Source organism: Nelumbo lutea, chromosome 6, assembly GCF_056320005.1.
Source record: "Nelumbo lutea isolate HS-2025 chromosome 6, American lotus-T2T, whole genome shotgun sequence".
Lineage (NCBI taxonomy): Eukaryota > Viridiplantae > Streptophyta > Magnoliopsida > Proteales > Nelumbonaceae > Nelumbo > Nelumbo lutea.
The window spans coordinates 18,346,927-18,362,447 of NC_142689.1; the positions used below are offsets into that span (position 1 = coordinate 18,346,927).

Consider the following 15,521-nt stretch of genomic DNA (forward strand, 5'->3'; position numbering starts at 1 on the left):
AAAAAAATAAGATGATAGGTCTACTCACCAAAACATCTCAGAGTTCTGAACCTCACCTGATCTAAGCTGCTTTTTTGTTGAATATATTTCTGAAACCAGATTTATCTGATCTAAGTTGCTTTGTTGTTGGATGTATCTCTGAAACCAGTTCCGTGAGAGCTTCGTTTACCTCTGATCTAAACCCTCTTTTCCAGATAAATGGCTTTCTCATTGGTTCTAATCTCCTACTTACCATCATAATACCAAATCTGTTGGACTTCACTGTATCCGTTGGAGTCCAGTCAAGCTAAATAGGAGAGGTGGAGCAACAGGGTTTGTTACTCTGTCAAACACTGTAGTAGGAAGTTGGAGATTGAAAATTTGTTTTTGTTTTAGAAAACATAATTTTGATGGTTTCAAAAATATGACTGTTATTTTCACCTCTCAAAACAAAAGCAGAGTTGAAGAACATTATTTTGTTTTTTTGATGATGTATCAGTTCTGAAAACAAGTTAAAGCAAAAACATTCTCATTATTGAACACCCCCTTATGAGTGGACCCAAGCTCGGATTCAAGATGAGTCTCAGCTAGCATGGGCTGATTCCTCTTCTTCTTTTGTGGATTGGCAACTTAGCTAGCTCAACTCATTTACAGCTCTAACTTTAACTGATCATACTATGGCATTTTTTGTTGCAATGTTTCCACAATGTTGCTTCAACAAATTTTTGAGGTGTTATCAGGAAAAGTAATTGGTCTGTTTCTCTTTTTACGGGTACTAATTTTTCCTGGACTTAAGGCTCAGTTTGGAAAGAGTACAAATACGAATATGTACAGTGCAAATACATAAAAAATAATACAAAATACAAGGTTTTGCACTCTACAAATTTGTATTTGCACTCTTTTCCAAACTGAGCCTAAAGTTTTTGTATAATTTGTATCAACCGTATGTTTATTTTGTATTTGGACTGCTTGTTAAGCTTAGATCATAGGAAAAAGCTGAAAACCTTAATCTAGAGTTATGTTGAATATTAAGAACAAGAATGGCCTTGAAAAATTCAAAATGACTGTTTATTACCAGTAATCCATGCAAGAACAGGAACCTCCTCTAAAATGATGAAATCTGTTCCGGTCTCTTACAATTAGTTCCCGGCCAAAGACCTTGGAAACCAGCTTTGTGGCTGTATGGCAGTCTTCACATACTCTCAGATTCTTCACGATCCGGAGTGGTGTATGGTTTTCGGTCCTCATCATCCCAAAGGCTATTGCAAGCTTCTCACTATGCCTGTATAGCGCACTCTCCTTCTCCTCCTCATCTATGTCAAAAAGAACATCTGCAGTATTCTCTGTGTATCCTGCCATTCTTATTCTCCTAACAATCTCTTCCCACATTGCTTCAATCTTCTCAATCTCCAGGTGTGATTTATCCCCTGTGGTGAAATGGTAAACAGTATCACCTATCTCTATCAGACTGTACCCAGGCGGTTTCTTAATTCCTCTTTCCTTCATTATCTGCCTCAGTTGTGTAACATTATCCCACTGGTTTGCACGAGCATAGATGTTTGAGAGGAGCACATAATACCCACTATGACATGGTTGCAACTGAATCAGAATCTTCCCCACTCTTTCCCCGATTTCTGTATTTCTGTGAATTCGACAAGCCCCTAGCAGTGCTCCCCAAATTGGAGCATTAGGTTGCATTGGCATTTTCCTTACAAAATCTTCAGCTTCTTCCAATTTCCCTACACGCCCAAGAATATCAACCATGCACCCATAGTGCTCTAGCCTCCGTTCTATTTCATACTCCCTTTCCATGCTCTCAAAGATTTGGAAACCCCTGTCCACCAACCCCCCATGGCTGCAAGCTGATAGAACTGCTGTGAAGGTGATGTCCCTTGGTGTTATACCTGTCTTCAACATCTCTGAGAAATATTCCAGTGCTTTGTCTGCATGGCCATGCATGGCTAGTCCTGCTATTACGGCTGTCCAACTCAGTGTGTCCCTTTCAGGCAGTTCTTCAAAAACTCTAATAGCTTTTTGAATACTTCCACACCTCGCATACATGTCCACAAGAGCTGTTCCAAGGATCAAATTCACATTTAGCTTATGCCTAAGCACATAGTTGTGCGCTTTTTCTCCCTGTTCAAGGGCTCCCAGATGAGCACATGCAGCTATCACACTAACCATGACTGTCTCATTCGCCTGTACTCCTTCCGACTGTAGAACTTGAAACAGCTCAATTGCCTTGTTGAAATGGTGGTTTCGGACATACCCATTGATCATAATACTCCATGTTACTAAGTTTCTCTCTGGCATCTTATCAAACAACCTGCGTGCTGATTCCACATCCCCACATTTGTTGTACGCTGCAATCATGGAAGTCCAAGAAACAACGTCCAGATGATATATCCCTCGGAAGATCCGGTTTGCTGTTCCTATATCTCCACATGTAGCATACATATGAACTAGAGAATTCTGTACATATACATCAGATTCAAATCCATGTTTAATGATTTGACCAAGGGCTTGAATACCCATTCCTACACATCCAAATTCAGCGCATGATTTCACTAAATATGGGAATGTTAGATTGTCCGGAAGGAGGCCTTCCTGCTGAAGCTTTCTATAGAATTGGAAGGACTGTTGGGGGTTCTTGCTGCCTGAATAAACTCTTACCATTGCATTGTAGATGAAGAGGTTGGGGTTTTGAATTTGGGAGAAGATTCGTTGGGCGTAATCCAGAAAGCTTGTTCCATAGGTGGGGTTTGTGCAAAAGGCGATCAGTCGGCTAGCTGCGAATAAGTCGGTGATGATATGGGTTCTGATCATATAGGCATGGATTACTTTCAGGTGAGAAATGTTGGAACAAGTTTCCAACAATAAGAGTTTTGGGTTCTTTAATCTGAGTGTTCTAACTACATAACTACTGATACCACTATTACTGCTGCTGCTACAACCATTCATGATTAGATTCCTCCAATGGTTTCGGAGATGGTTAGAAGCTTGAAAATGGGACCTGGGTGGGGAATTAGTCCATTAACATGTTCTGTATTTTTCCCGAGAAACTGGGATTCATTGCAAATGCAAGCTGGGTTTTGAGTTTTGCCAGCTTTTCCTTTAAATGATTTTTCAACTAATTGACCTTGTTTGCGAGTGGTTGCTTCCACCATCACGTTATATATTTTTAAACGGTAAGACTGGTTCGGAGGTACTCACATCGCCTGGAGGCCGGAAGTGCAGCTACAATACAGATAGATAAAGATGGTAGTTTTTCTGTGTATTTAAATATTTAAATATTGGTTTGATAATTAGAATTGGACAATTCTCTAAAACCTTCTACCTTAAACCCTAACCCAATCTATTCGAATGGTTTTGTATACATCAGAGAGTGATAAAGCTCTCAGAGTATATGGAGCGGGCAGCCGGCCATGTGATTTTGGCATTGTTTGCCAACTCTGGTGAAATTACGATATGGATTGTCTTTTTCACAGAAATACCATATAGAAGAGATGCAACAGAGCCGTGGAAGGAGAACTCAAAGATGAGATGAACATTGTTGATACAACAACCCAGCAGAGCCGACACATTTGGATGGTGAATATGGGCAATTGTTCCAAGCTCTCTTTAAGAACTCCTCTTTCCTCTCATTTGTAGAAGCTTTGCTTAGCCTTTTCATAGCAATTACCCATCCATCTTTCAGAACCTTTTCCGACCAGATTATTTGATACCCATAAACCAATACACATGAATCAACTCCTTTAACAAACAAGAATCGATATTATAAAAAGAAAAACTGGGTCTTCGTAAATTTAAAGAAACAAACCTGAATTAAACCATTAGTAGCTTCAACGATTTCATCATAAGAAAAGCATCTTCAAGTGGGTTTCCAACTGAGCATCCCAATTCTATTATCTATATTCGCGGTTGTGCGTGTGCGTGGTTTGTAAAATTGTCGAATCTCCGACGAACCTGATGGCGAGCGACGATTTAAGCATCTTCTCGATGAATCCATTACTGAGATCCAAATTCCATTAAGGCGATAGGATGAGCAATATCAAATTGTTCATAGGAATCACCACCACCATCATCATCATTGCTATTGTTGCTCAGTTCTAGCCGAAGAAACTCCCCAAGAAAAAAATGTTCACATTGGATGCATTACATTATATATTGTCTTCATTGGCTGGCACTTCAATTTCTTACACCGCGTTCAGACTTAAAAATGCGCTTTTTGACTATCTAATCTCCGCTGTGATAGATTGATCAGGATTCCGTTCGATCCGCAATCAGTTCTATAAGATATTTTGACATAGCTTCTTCTTGGTCCCCCCTCTCTTTGACTAATCTCCACCATTATTTTTCACATTAGGTGAAGATAAAAAACTGGACAAATTATAAATAATTATAGAAGAAGATGGAATTGCTTTTGCAGGATGATTTCGAAGAAAAACAACTGCATGTGAATGGGCTTCCCGTTTTCAATTAAACAAACAAACAACTTTTGCTTCCGTCTAGCATTCTGATTCTTCTGAACCAGTAACTGCTGCGCCAAAGTCAAGCTGTGTTTGTGCTTGCATTTCTATTAACAGCAAATTTATTCAAATGTTGCAGGTTAATTTATTGGAATATTACATTTTGAAAATTAAGGAAAAAACGATGGGTAGAATAGTCTTTTCAATCTTTCTGTTAATCTTTTATTTTTCCACCATAGATTTTGCATAGAAGCTGGAAAAAATTGCAAATTAACCGCTCAAAGGAGCTGCTTCACAAAACCATGGGGCTTGGGCTACGATGGCCGATGAGCCGCCCACAGGACGGGCTTGGCCAACCAAATAAGTGCGAGGAACACTGCATTGCTGCAAAAGAATAACTATAAAAAAAAGACGAATCATTTACGGCAGCCGCCAGCGCCTAAAACCCAAGCACAGCAATAAGGTATTGCGAGTGGACGGACGCCATCTTCCTCCCGCCATCAAAAGTTTTGTTACCACGAAAATGCTAAGCTGCAAGAAGTCCTTACTATCTCAAGTCATCAAAAGAAAGACAAAGAACAAAAGGAAGAAGATGAAGAACAATGAAGAGATCTCTTTCAGTACCCAGAACTCTGATCTAGAGAAACGAGAATCCTTAGAGGGAGAAGAAGAAAGAGAAGAAGGATTCGACTTGAAAAGCTCTGCTCCTTCACACAGTCATGGTGTCCAGCCATTAGGAAACTTCTTTCTTAGTACATCACCTTGCAACTCCAGAAATACAGGCCTGGGTAATCTTCGAATCCTGACAGATGAACTTGTTCTTGATATTTTAGGGTTTCTTGATGATACCTATTTAGGTGTTTTAGCTACAGTGAGCAGGTCTTTCTATATTTTTTGTAACCATGAACCTCTTTGGAGGAATCTTGTTTTGGAAAATTTCAAGGGAGGGTTTTCCTTCAATGGGTCTTGGAAATCTACTTACGTTTCTGCACACAGGCCTTTGTCTTCTGCGTTGATTAACTGTTCGTCGGGTTTAAAAGTGAGGGATTTTTATTCCGATTATCTCTTCCAAAGTTGGCTCTGTGCGAACCTTGAAATGAAACCGGAATGGCTCGAAAGGGATAATATTGAGCGAAGGAGAGGGATTTCAGTGGAGGAGTTTATACTGAACTTTGAAGAACCAAATAAACCAGTTTTGTTGGAAGGTTGCCTCGAGAATTGGGCTGCTATGAAGAAGTGGGGCAGGGATTATCTAATTCGGGTTTCCAAGGATTTTGAGTTTTCAGTTGGGCCAGTTAATATGAAGCTTGAGGATTATTTTACGTATGCAGATGGGGCGAAAGAGGAAAGGCCATTGTATCTCTTCGACCCAAAGTTTGCAGAGAAGGTACCTGAACTAGGTTCTGATTATGAAGTTCCCGTGTACTTCAGAGAGGATTTATTTTCTGTTTTGGGTAGTGAGAGACCAGATTACAAATGGATTATAATTGGACCTGTTGGGTCGGGTTCTTCATTCCACATTGATCCAAATTCAACATCAGCTTGGAATGCAATCGTCAAGGGATCCAAAAAATGGATCTTGTTTCCACCAGATGTAGTGCCACCAGGAGTCCATCCAAGCCCTGATGGTGCAGAAGTGGCATGCCCTGTTTCAATAATTGAGTGGTTCATGAACTTCTATGGTGCCACTAAGAATTGGAAGAAGAGGCCCGTTGAGTGTGTGTGCAAAGCAGGGGAGGTGATCTTTGTGCCTAATGGATGGTGGCATTTGGTGATCAACCTTGAGGAATCTATTGCCATCACACAGAATTACGTTAGTAGGTAAGGTCTTTCTTTCTTGTTGTTTTCCTCTTTGCTTGCTAGAGTGGTAAAAATTCTGATAGAATTGTTTTCTTTTTATATTTATTCTTGCAATTAAATCAATACTTTAACTAAGATCAAGTGAAGACATTATGAATTCAGTTTGAAAAAGAAAAGTAACTCATTTAGTATTCTTCAATCATAAATTAAAGATTGCTACTTTAACTAAGATCAGGTAAATTCCATAATTCAGTTTGAAAAAGAAAAGTAGCTTCTTTTCTGGTTTCAACTCAGTTGAAAGATTGAGTTAGTTGATCATAAAGTGAAAATTTAGATCAATATTCAGATAGCCAGAAAAAGCAATGTCAATGACTTTTCATCAAATATTTCAAGTTTCCTATCTCTTATAGATAGGTTGGTGTTCTGAAGTTTTAGATGATATTACTAGAACTGACTTTATTTCTAGAGATACCATGTAATAGAAGTCTAGAAACCTATGGATGTGATATCATGTCATATAAATTCATATTTTTGGCATTTCTTATATTAAATTTGTAAGATAAAAAAGAATTAACAACTTAATAAAATACCTTTTGCTAGCTAATTCTGATATAAATCTAATTTATTTTGATTTCAATACTTGTCTTTTCAGTGAAGCTCAAAATTGTCATAGAGAAAAGCTCAACTGGTCATTGCAAGCTATAATTAAATATAAAAAACATGTTGGTTGGAACTTGGAACTCTCTCTATCTTTGATTATGGATTTTCTGCATGTATCACATACCTACAAGAAATAAAACATTTGTCTGGAAGTAGTTTCTTCTTCTTCTTCTTGAAATCAAATTAATGTAGTTGGTAGCAAGAGAAAAGGAAGATTTAAGAATCAGATGCAATTGTGGAATTGAGTGATATCTAACTTCCAAAGGCTACTTTCTAACCCTCCTTCCCCCTAATTTGTCTTGCTTCTTGTGTTCTATTATTCTTTTGAGTCTTTGTGTCTGGTATTCCTAAGAACTTAAGTTTGGATCCTTGGGGTGGTTTTCTATAGTTATATAAGCTTGAGTTGAAAGCATGTGTAAATGTCTATTTTGGTAGGAACAGCCGAACAGGATTCATGATAGGCTGTTTTGGGATCCGACACTCGTTAGAGAGTTTATAGAAAAATTCTTGGTTTTGTGGAATGATTTGCGTTGGTTGTTAGTCTTAAATTTGGATGTGTTAGTGCCTGCTTTTCTTAGGATTGATGATAAATTGTTTTGCTATGGATCATTATAGAGTTTATATACAAATACAATTGCATGGACCTCTAGAGAACTTTTCTCTTCTACTTCCTCTGGAGTGTTTTGGCAGGTCTAAAGTTTCATTAGTTCTTCACAATGTTTTAAAAACTGTAATCATATTGTAAATCATGGAGAATCAAATCGAATCATAAATCATAGAGTAAATTGTAAAATATATGACGTAATAAGTTTATAGCAATTATCAATCTCTCTCTCTCTCTATATATATCTATATATATATATCTCTTTTTTACAATCTTGTCTAAAATTAAAAACAGATACATTAAAAGTTTAAGTATATATTGAAAAGTAATTTTATCAGAGTTTACCACTTGCACACTAGAAATTTATGATGATGTAATCAAGTTCAACTTGAATGTTAAATAATCCACTTATCGCGGTTTTTTAACCTACATATGATGGAAATAAACTCAATATGGAGGTGATGCCGCTGGCAGTAGTGGAAGTTGAAGATAAGTCTGCAATTAGGAGCGATACTCAGAATCAGCAAGAGTGGTGGAGGAAAATGAGCTAAGTCATGCTGTGGCAGATAGGAGAGAAGAAAGTGGCCAGATAGTGAGTGTGGGAAATTCAAATCTTGGGACCGTTGAAGCAGGTAAGTCTAGTAGCAGCACCTCTAAGTCCTCTTCCTAGGTCACTTCTAAACTTCAAGGGTTGGGGAGCTTTTTGGGGGTCTCAATGGAGGGAATGGAAGCGGAGACAGTGAAGTTCTTGGAAGAGATAGAACAAAGAATTCTGTTGGAAAGGGGTAAGATGGGGGCTAAAAGAGGGGGGACAAACTCCAAGAGGAGCAGAGAAATGATGTGTCTCTCTTGGGGCTTGAATGAGAAGGCTGGGAGCAGTGTTGGGGCGGTAAGGGGGTCAAAGAAAAACTGAGAGGGTGGGGGGAGTGAGTTCTAGGAGTGGGAGATGTTGGCTCTTCTTTTGTCATATCAATGAATATTAAAATTCTTTCTTGGAATGTTCGAGGGCTGGGGTCTGGGAGAAGAAGAATGGTGGTTTGTGATTCCTTAAAGGCTTCAAATTCGGGAATTGTATTGATTCAAGAGACCAAATTGGAGAAAATTGATGCTGGTATTATTCGGAGTATTTGGGGAGATGGTCAGGTAAGATGGAGGGCAAAGGCGGCCAATGGGAGTCCGGGAGGCTTGCTATTGTCTTTGGGACCCCCTAGTTTGTAGTTTGATTTCTTGTAGAAGTGGGAATTTCTCGATCTCTCTTGTCTTGAAGCTGCAAGATGGTAATATAGTTCAAGTCACAAATGTGTATGGTCCAATAGTTTCTAATCTTAGGAGGAGTTTCTGGGGGGAACCGGCTGATATGAGGGGGACTTTGACTCATCCTTGGGTTATTGGGGGAGATTTTAATGTCACCTTGTCGGTGGAAGAGAAGAATACAAGAAGTGGAAGAACTATATCGATGAGGCAGTTTGCAGATTTCATTAATAATATGGATCTAATGGACAATCCCATTCAAGGTAACAGGTTCACTTGGACAAATAACCAGGATACCCCCTACCCTAGTCAGATTGGATAGATTTCTTGTTTCCTCAAATTGGGAGGACATCTTTCTGGACTTTAGGCAGATATCTTTACCTAGACCTGTCTCAGATCACAGTTCTATTCAGCTTATTTGTGGGGAGAGGGAGACGGTCAAATCTCCCTTTAAATTTTAAAACTCTTGGTATGAGGAGGAAACTCTCAGACCATTGATGAAGAAAGTGTGGGAAGAACTTCAGGTGGAGGGATCCAGTTCCTTTGTTCTGGCAAAAAAAATGGCGGCTATAAAAAAAAAGAATTAAAATTTGGAACTTGGAGAATAAGTTAAGGTTGGGGACTGAAAGAAAGGCTTTATTGGGTATTATTGAAGAGATTGATAAAGCAGAAGAAATGGCTCCTATTTCTAAAGAGTTAAGGCCGAAAAGACTTCAAGCAAAAAACAGCATTGAAAAATTGGTGGTGAAAGAGGAATTGAAATGGAGATAGCGGGCTAAAGTTAATTGGCTAAAGGTAGGTGACAAAAATACACATTTCTTTCACAAAGTGGCTAATGCTAGAGCTAGAGTTTCAGCTATTAAGAAGTTGACATGGAATGAGAGATGTGGTGAATCTGATTCAGAGATTAAAGTAGTTGCAACCTCTTTCTATAAAGAATTTTACAAGGAAAAGTGGAAGCTGAGACCATTTCCCTTCAATCTCTCCTTTAGGCAACTAAGTGAGACCCAAAAAAGTTGGCTTGAAAGGCCTTTTACAGAAGAGGAAGTCAGTGCAGCAATTAAGAAGCTTGAAGGTGATAAATCCCCTGGGCCGGATGGTTTTACCAATCTGTTCTATCTGAAGTGCTGGGACTTTGTGAAAGAAGATGTGATGAAGTTGTTCCAGGAGTTTCATGCAAGTGCGTCCCTACAGGGTATTCCGGGGTTGTTTGTAAGCTTGACATTGAGAAGGCTTATGACAATGTCAATTGGAATTGTTTGGATAGGGTGTTGGATTGCGTGAATTTTGGATAGAGATGGAGAAACTGGGTTAGTGTTTGTACTAAGACCTCTAAATTTTCAATCCTAATTAATGGGCAGTCCACGGGTTTCTTTGGTAGTTCTAGGGGGCTGAGATAAGGAGATCCTCTGTTACCCTTGCTGTTCATCTGTGTTATGGAAATCCTCACTCTTTTTAGTAAGAAGGCTGCAGAATCGGGATTATGGAATGGGTTTGCTATCTCTCCAGGTAAAGAGAAAGTTAATATTCTTCAGTTTGCTGATGATACCCTTGCTTTGTGGATGCATCTCTGCCTTAGTTGGAAACAGTGCTTGGAATTCTGAGTTGGTTTGAAGTGGTTACGGGTCTCAAAGTCAATCTGAACAAAAGTAATATCATCCCAGTGGGTCAAGTTGTAAATTTGGAGGATTGTGCACAGATAATGGCCTGCCATATGGAGCTCCTTTCGGTTAAGTATTTGATCATTGAGAGAATGGAGAAGATGTTGGCTCTTTGGAAGGCTAAATATTTGTCTTTTGGTGGTAGGGTTACATTGATTAAGAGTTCCCTATCCAACCTCCCAACACACTTTCTTTCTCTCTTTCCAATTCCAAATAAAATTGCAAAGAGGTTGGAACAACTTCAAAGGAACTTCTTATGGAGGGGATGGGTGGATGAGAAGAAAATTCACATTATTAAGCAGAAGCAAATGTGTAAGCCTAAGGAGAAGGGTGGTTTGGGAGTTAGGAAAGTAAAAGATTTCAATGCTGCTCTTCTTAGCAAATGGATATGGAGATTTGCTTATGAGAGAAATGCTTGGTGGAGGTGCCTCATTGCGGCTAAGTATGGTGTGGATTGGGGAAATTGGAAAACTCTCGATCCCCTTTCATTTGGGGGTATTTCTATGGTCAGTACTCTAATTGGAAAACTCTGGGCTGGTATTTCTAAGGTCAGTACTCTTTTCATGAATGGGTCAAGTTTAAAGTTGGAAAAGGGGATAGAATTAAGTTTTGGAAGGATTCGTGGTGTGAGGAAGGCCCCTTGGCTGATGCTTTTCCCCGGCTGTTCCAAATTGCAGTGAATCAAGATTCTTCAGTTGCTGATAACGTTAGTACCTCTGGGGGCTCCTTTTCTTGGACTCCCCTATGTAGGAGGAATTTGCTAGACTGGGAAGTGGAGGAGTATGTAGGTCTATTGGGGCAGATTCAAAATTAGAGAATTGATATGAGTATGGAAGATGAATGGACTTGGAAGTGGAATGCAGATGGTAGATTCACAGTTGAATCCCTTTTCCTTAAGATGCGCGGCTCAGGTCAGGAGAACTTCCTGGTTTGGACAATGGTTTTGAATAAATGTCTAACTAGGGTCAACTTGGAGAGAAGGGGTATTTAGATTCCTGATCCTTCTTGTGTTTTATGCGGCATGGGTGCTGAATCTATAGATCATTTGTGCATTCACTGTCCGATCTCCTCTTCAATCTGGGGACATTTCTTCAAGAAACTAGAAGTGTGTTGGGCTATGCCTAAGTTTGTGAAGGAGTTGTTTATGAGTTGGAGATTGGAGGGTCTTAGCAAGAAAGGTAGGCTTGTTTGGAAGACTATTCCGTAGGCTGTTCTTTGGTCCATTTGGATGGAAAGAAACAATAGAATTTTCTGTAATCAATCTAAAAGTCCAGATGAGATTGTGCAGAAAGTGGTGGGGAAGATTTGCTCCTGGGCGTTAGTGAATGAGGAGTTTAAAAGTCGGAATGTTTCTCTCCTTCTTTGTACTAAATCATGGATGTTTTTTGTAATACGTTTTGGGCCCAGGAAGGCCTAGTTGGCCTGAGTCTTGTTGTAATTGGCTTTCTCATTGAATAAAATTACTTTACCTTTTTCCAAAAAAAAAATGTTTCTTTTTAAAAGAAACAAAGAGATGATGAAGTAAAGAACATAGTCTTAATTAAATTGATTTGAATGACATGAATCATATAAGTCCAAAGATTCATGGATAAAATCATAGGATTCAAACAAAAATTGCAAGGGTTTTTCAGAAAAAGGATTTACACATAAGATTTGAATCGAAACCCTTTGGGATTCATGATTCAAAGTCTTTGACAGAGTTCAAAATTGTAGATAAAGAGGGGTTAGAAGAAAATTGTTTTCTTTGTGTTTGGTGTTTTCTCTCTTGGGTGAGGGTGACTTCTGGTCGCCTTTCTTGTACTTTCTTTTTCTTTTAGTAAATTTTATTTTTACTACAAAAAAAAATTCATGATTCAAATCATGAATTGCATCATAAATTATTTATAAAAAAAATTGCATCATAAATTGTAAGATTTTGAAGACTATAACTTTGCCATTACTAGGCATCTATAATGGAATTTTCTCAATCACAAAACCTTGGTTTCATGGTTTAGTGCATGCCACAATCTACTACTTAAATCATGACCTGAACATTAACCCATTACTAGGCATCTATAATCTATACTGATTTATGTCAGTAACTTGGAATGAACATAATTCTCGTGAATCAACAAAGACAATACTTGTTCATTGGGTCCATCCAGTGATTTAAAAGGCGCACCTAGGTGCACAGGCGAGGCACATTTTAGGTAGGCGCCTTGCCCAGGTCCTAGGCGCAGTCCTTCCAAAAGGTGCATGCTTGGTGTGCCTAGGCGTGTGCTTGATGCGCCTTGTGCCTCAGCCTGTGTGTGCCTTTAGAAAGTTTGACGCTTTTTTGCTTTTTTTGAATCTAAAGGCTGGGGGGGGGGGGGGGGGCTCCACCCCCAGACCCCCATGCCACGCCTCTCGAGGCAAGCCCAAACAAGTTCATGTTAGGGTCCTAAATTCTTAGTTCTCACACAAAAAATAATGAGTTATAATTTTAATTGCTTTTTAAGAAATTTTAGTAGGATGAATGAATGAACAATACTACCCAATAGGGGGTTCTACTCCGCTCCGGTTTGCTCGCTTTGCTTGCTATTTTAAGTATAATGCAATTGAGGAAAAAAAGAGATTGTGGGTTTTACATGCTTGAAAATGTTTTATATGTTTATCTATCAAAAAAAAATTTATATGTTTGGTTTTATTTTTAAATTCACATTTGAATATGCTTACATGTTATGATTATGTATTTAATTTTAGATAATAGGTTTTTTAAAACATTTATTTTAAAATTTAAAGTTTATATTTTTATTAATATTATGCTTAATACTTTTTATGTTTTTTTTGCATTTTTTTATTTTTTGATTTTTCCGACATTTTTTTTTATTTTTTAGATTTTTGCACCTTAATTCAAAAAGGCACGCACCTTGGGTGCAAATTGATCCTTGCGCCTTTTTTGCACCTTGCACTTTTAAAACATGGGTCCATCATCAAGAAACTAGAAAGTTGTCTTTAACTATGTTATATTGAGACTTCAAAATGGGTGATGTTGGATACATGTGGATACTGATACCAGCACTACACTTCAGAGGAGTCTTCCTTTCTGTCACATCCATAATATGTGATTGAAGAATCTCACTTATTTTGTTACAGTTTGCCTCACTTGTTTTGCCTTTGGAACGACCTAGAATTAGTTTTTGTTTTCATTTATTTAACAGGATTCCTCCAGTTTCATCATCTGTTGGGCTTTTTTCGGTAATAAATAAAAGAGAAAATTTATTGAGAAATTAAAAAAGAGACCCCAAAACCAGACCTCCCTTTGGAACCTTCCTACCTTCCAGACAATAAATAGCCTGCAAAAAAGCAAGGACAAAGAACACAAACACTGAACACTGACCAACAAAGATCCCAACAAAACAACTAGTTTGATTTTTAAATCCCTGGAGCACCTGATAGAAACTGCCTAACCTCTGACCTTCCAAAGCCCATCATTCACATGCCACTTCGTAGAAACTGTAACCCTTGTTTGAATACTCTGTCTTTTATGTCTGTAACAGGAACCTCTCTGCTTCTTTTTACATTCCTCTTGGTCTTCTTTCCCTTCTTATTGAGTCCAACCCCAAATAATCCCCCATTCTATCTGGTGAAAACTTTTGACACTTGGACAGCCTGGTGTTTTTCTGACATCATCATCATCATCATCATCCGAGCCTTATCCCAACTATATGGCTCTACATGAATCCTGTTTTTCCAGTCTGTTCTGTTTAATGCCATATCCATTGTTAAATTGTTGGTGCTTAAATCATTTCTTACTACCTCTACCCATGTCCTTTTTGGTCTATCCCTTACCCTTTTAGTCCCTTCAACTTGTAACAAATCACTTCTTCTTACATGTGTTGAAGGTATCTTAGTCTACTTTCTCTCATTTTATCTCCTATTGGAGCTACTCCTAAGTTCCTATGAATGACTTTATTTTTTATCCTATCCTTTATATGGTTTTTCCACCCATCTACCTCAGCATACATATTTCTGCCACATTTTCTGGACATGTTTCTTGACTTCCCAACACTGATCCTCCTCAATATCTCCCTTGTCATTGTCAATCGAGTGGGCTTCGAACATTTGGTGTTAGGCTCTTCTTGGAAGTTTTTCTTTAGGCAGAGTCATGTGGTGTTACCCATCCTTTTTGGCCTTTTATTGATGAATGAATAGTTGTTAGTTATCAATGAGAAGGTAGATGAAATAGAAACAACTTTTTTCTTTGTTTTGTGCTTTTAGTAAGAACAGTAATAAAAATGACATTTTTTATTTAAGTTAGCAAATGCAATGTAATGGATAGGGTAAAACGAGATTAACAACTCTACTCCATCCCCTTTTATTGTGATTCTTGCTGTTTGTGTTTCAATGTTTAAAAATCTTTTTTGTGTTCTTACAGTTTTTATTCCCTTTTTTGTGTTATAACCTTTTTAGTGTCCTCTGTATTGTAGGAGGAATCTATTGAATGTTTTGGATTTTCTCAAGAAGCCAAATGCAAATGAGCTCGTATCTGGAACAAGAGACAGGGTAAATTTGTACGATAAGTTTAGGAGTGTCATTGAAGCTTCATTTCCTGGGACTATTGACCAGTTGGTATTGAAAACTGAAGAGAAGGCAGCTAAGCAGAAAAAACTGTCATTCTGGGATTCTGTGACAGATTCCAAAGTGGGTGCATTCAAATTTTCTTTCTGAACCCACACATTTTTAGGCGAAACCAAAGGAATGGGAAAGGAACTAAATTATGGAGCCTACCCTTTTATGAGGGATTGGACACCTAACACAATTCATGTAGAGTTTATCATAATTCCCCTTTATTTTTGATAAAAAATAACTCCTTTATTCATTGTTGAACGTTGAGAGAGGTAAAGTCAACCCAGATTTTTTATGCTGATCTTTTGTTTTACTTTATTATAATCCCATAATTTTTATGGTTTGATTAGATCATAGTTGTTCCATCATAAAAAAAAGATTAGATCATAGTTAATTATTGTTTTTTTTTATGTATTTCATGATATATTATATACAAATCAGAGAAATGATCATCGAAATGATGAAACTGTAGTTGCTGTATAAATTGATCAGCAGAAACTATTACATGTG

At 38.1% G+C, this 15,521-nt stretch overlaps 2 protein-coding genes across 2 annotated transcripts; one reads left to right on the forward strand and one right to left on the reverse strand.

The window, feature by feature from the left end:
- Positions 1–1,000: 1,000 nt before the first annotated feature.
- Positions 1,001–4,566, reverse strand: LOC148847687 (Pentatricopeptide repeat (PPR) superfamily protein). The gene is made up of 2 exons (XM_088949416.1): positions 3,800–4,566; positions 1,001–3,679 (listed from the first exon to the last, which is right to left on the reverse strand). Exon 2 carries the CDS (start codon positions 2,938–2,940, stop codon positions 1,051–1,053), a length of 1,890 nt encoding a protein of 629 aa, XP_088805542.1. The 5' UTR covers positions 2,941–3,679; positions 3,800–4,566; the 3' UTR covers positions 1,001–1,050.
- A 120-nt stretch (positions 4,567–4,686) lies between these two features.
- Positions 4,687–15,367, forward strand: LOC148847688 (transferring glycosyl group transferase). Its single transcript, XM_088949417.1, has 2 exons — positions 4,687–6,269; positions 14,873–15,367. Exons 1-2 carry the CDS (start codon positions 4,972–4,974, stop codon positions 15,111–15,113), a joined length of 1,539 nt encoding a protein of 512 aa, XP_088805543.1. The 5' UTR covers positions 4,687–4,971; the 3' UTR covers positions 15,114–15,367.
- Positions 15,368–15,521: the final 154 nt, after the last annotated feature.

Bases quoted from the DNA above. Each gene is read 5' to 3' on its own strand.
- LOC148847688 (XM_088949417.1), top strand. From the start codon at position 4,972: ATGCTAAGCTGCAAGAAGTCCTTACTATCTCAAGTCATCAAAAGAAAG. The intron at 6,270-14,872 runs GTAAGGTCTTTC...TCTGTATTGTAG, and splicing joins ACACAGAATTACGTTAGTAG to GAGGAATCTATTGAATGTTT.
- LOC148847687 (XM_088949416.1), bottom strand. From the start codon at position 2,940: ATGAATGGTTGTAGCAGCAGCAGTAATAGTGGTATCAGTAGTTATGTA.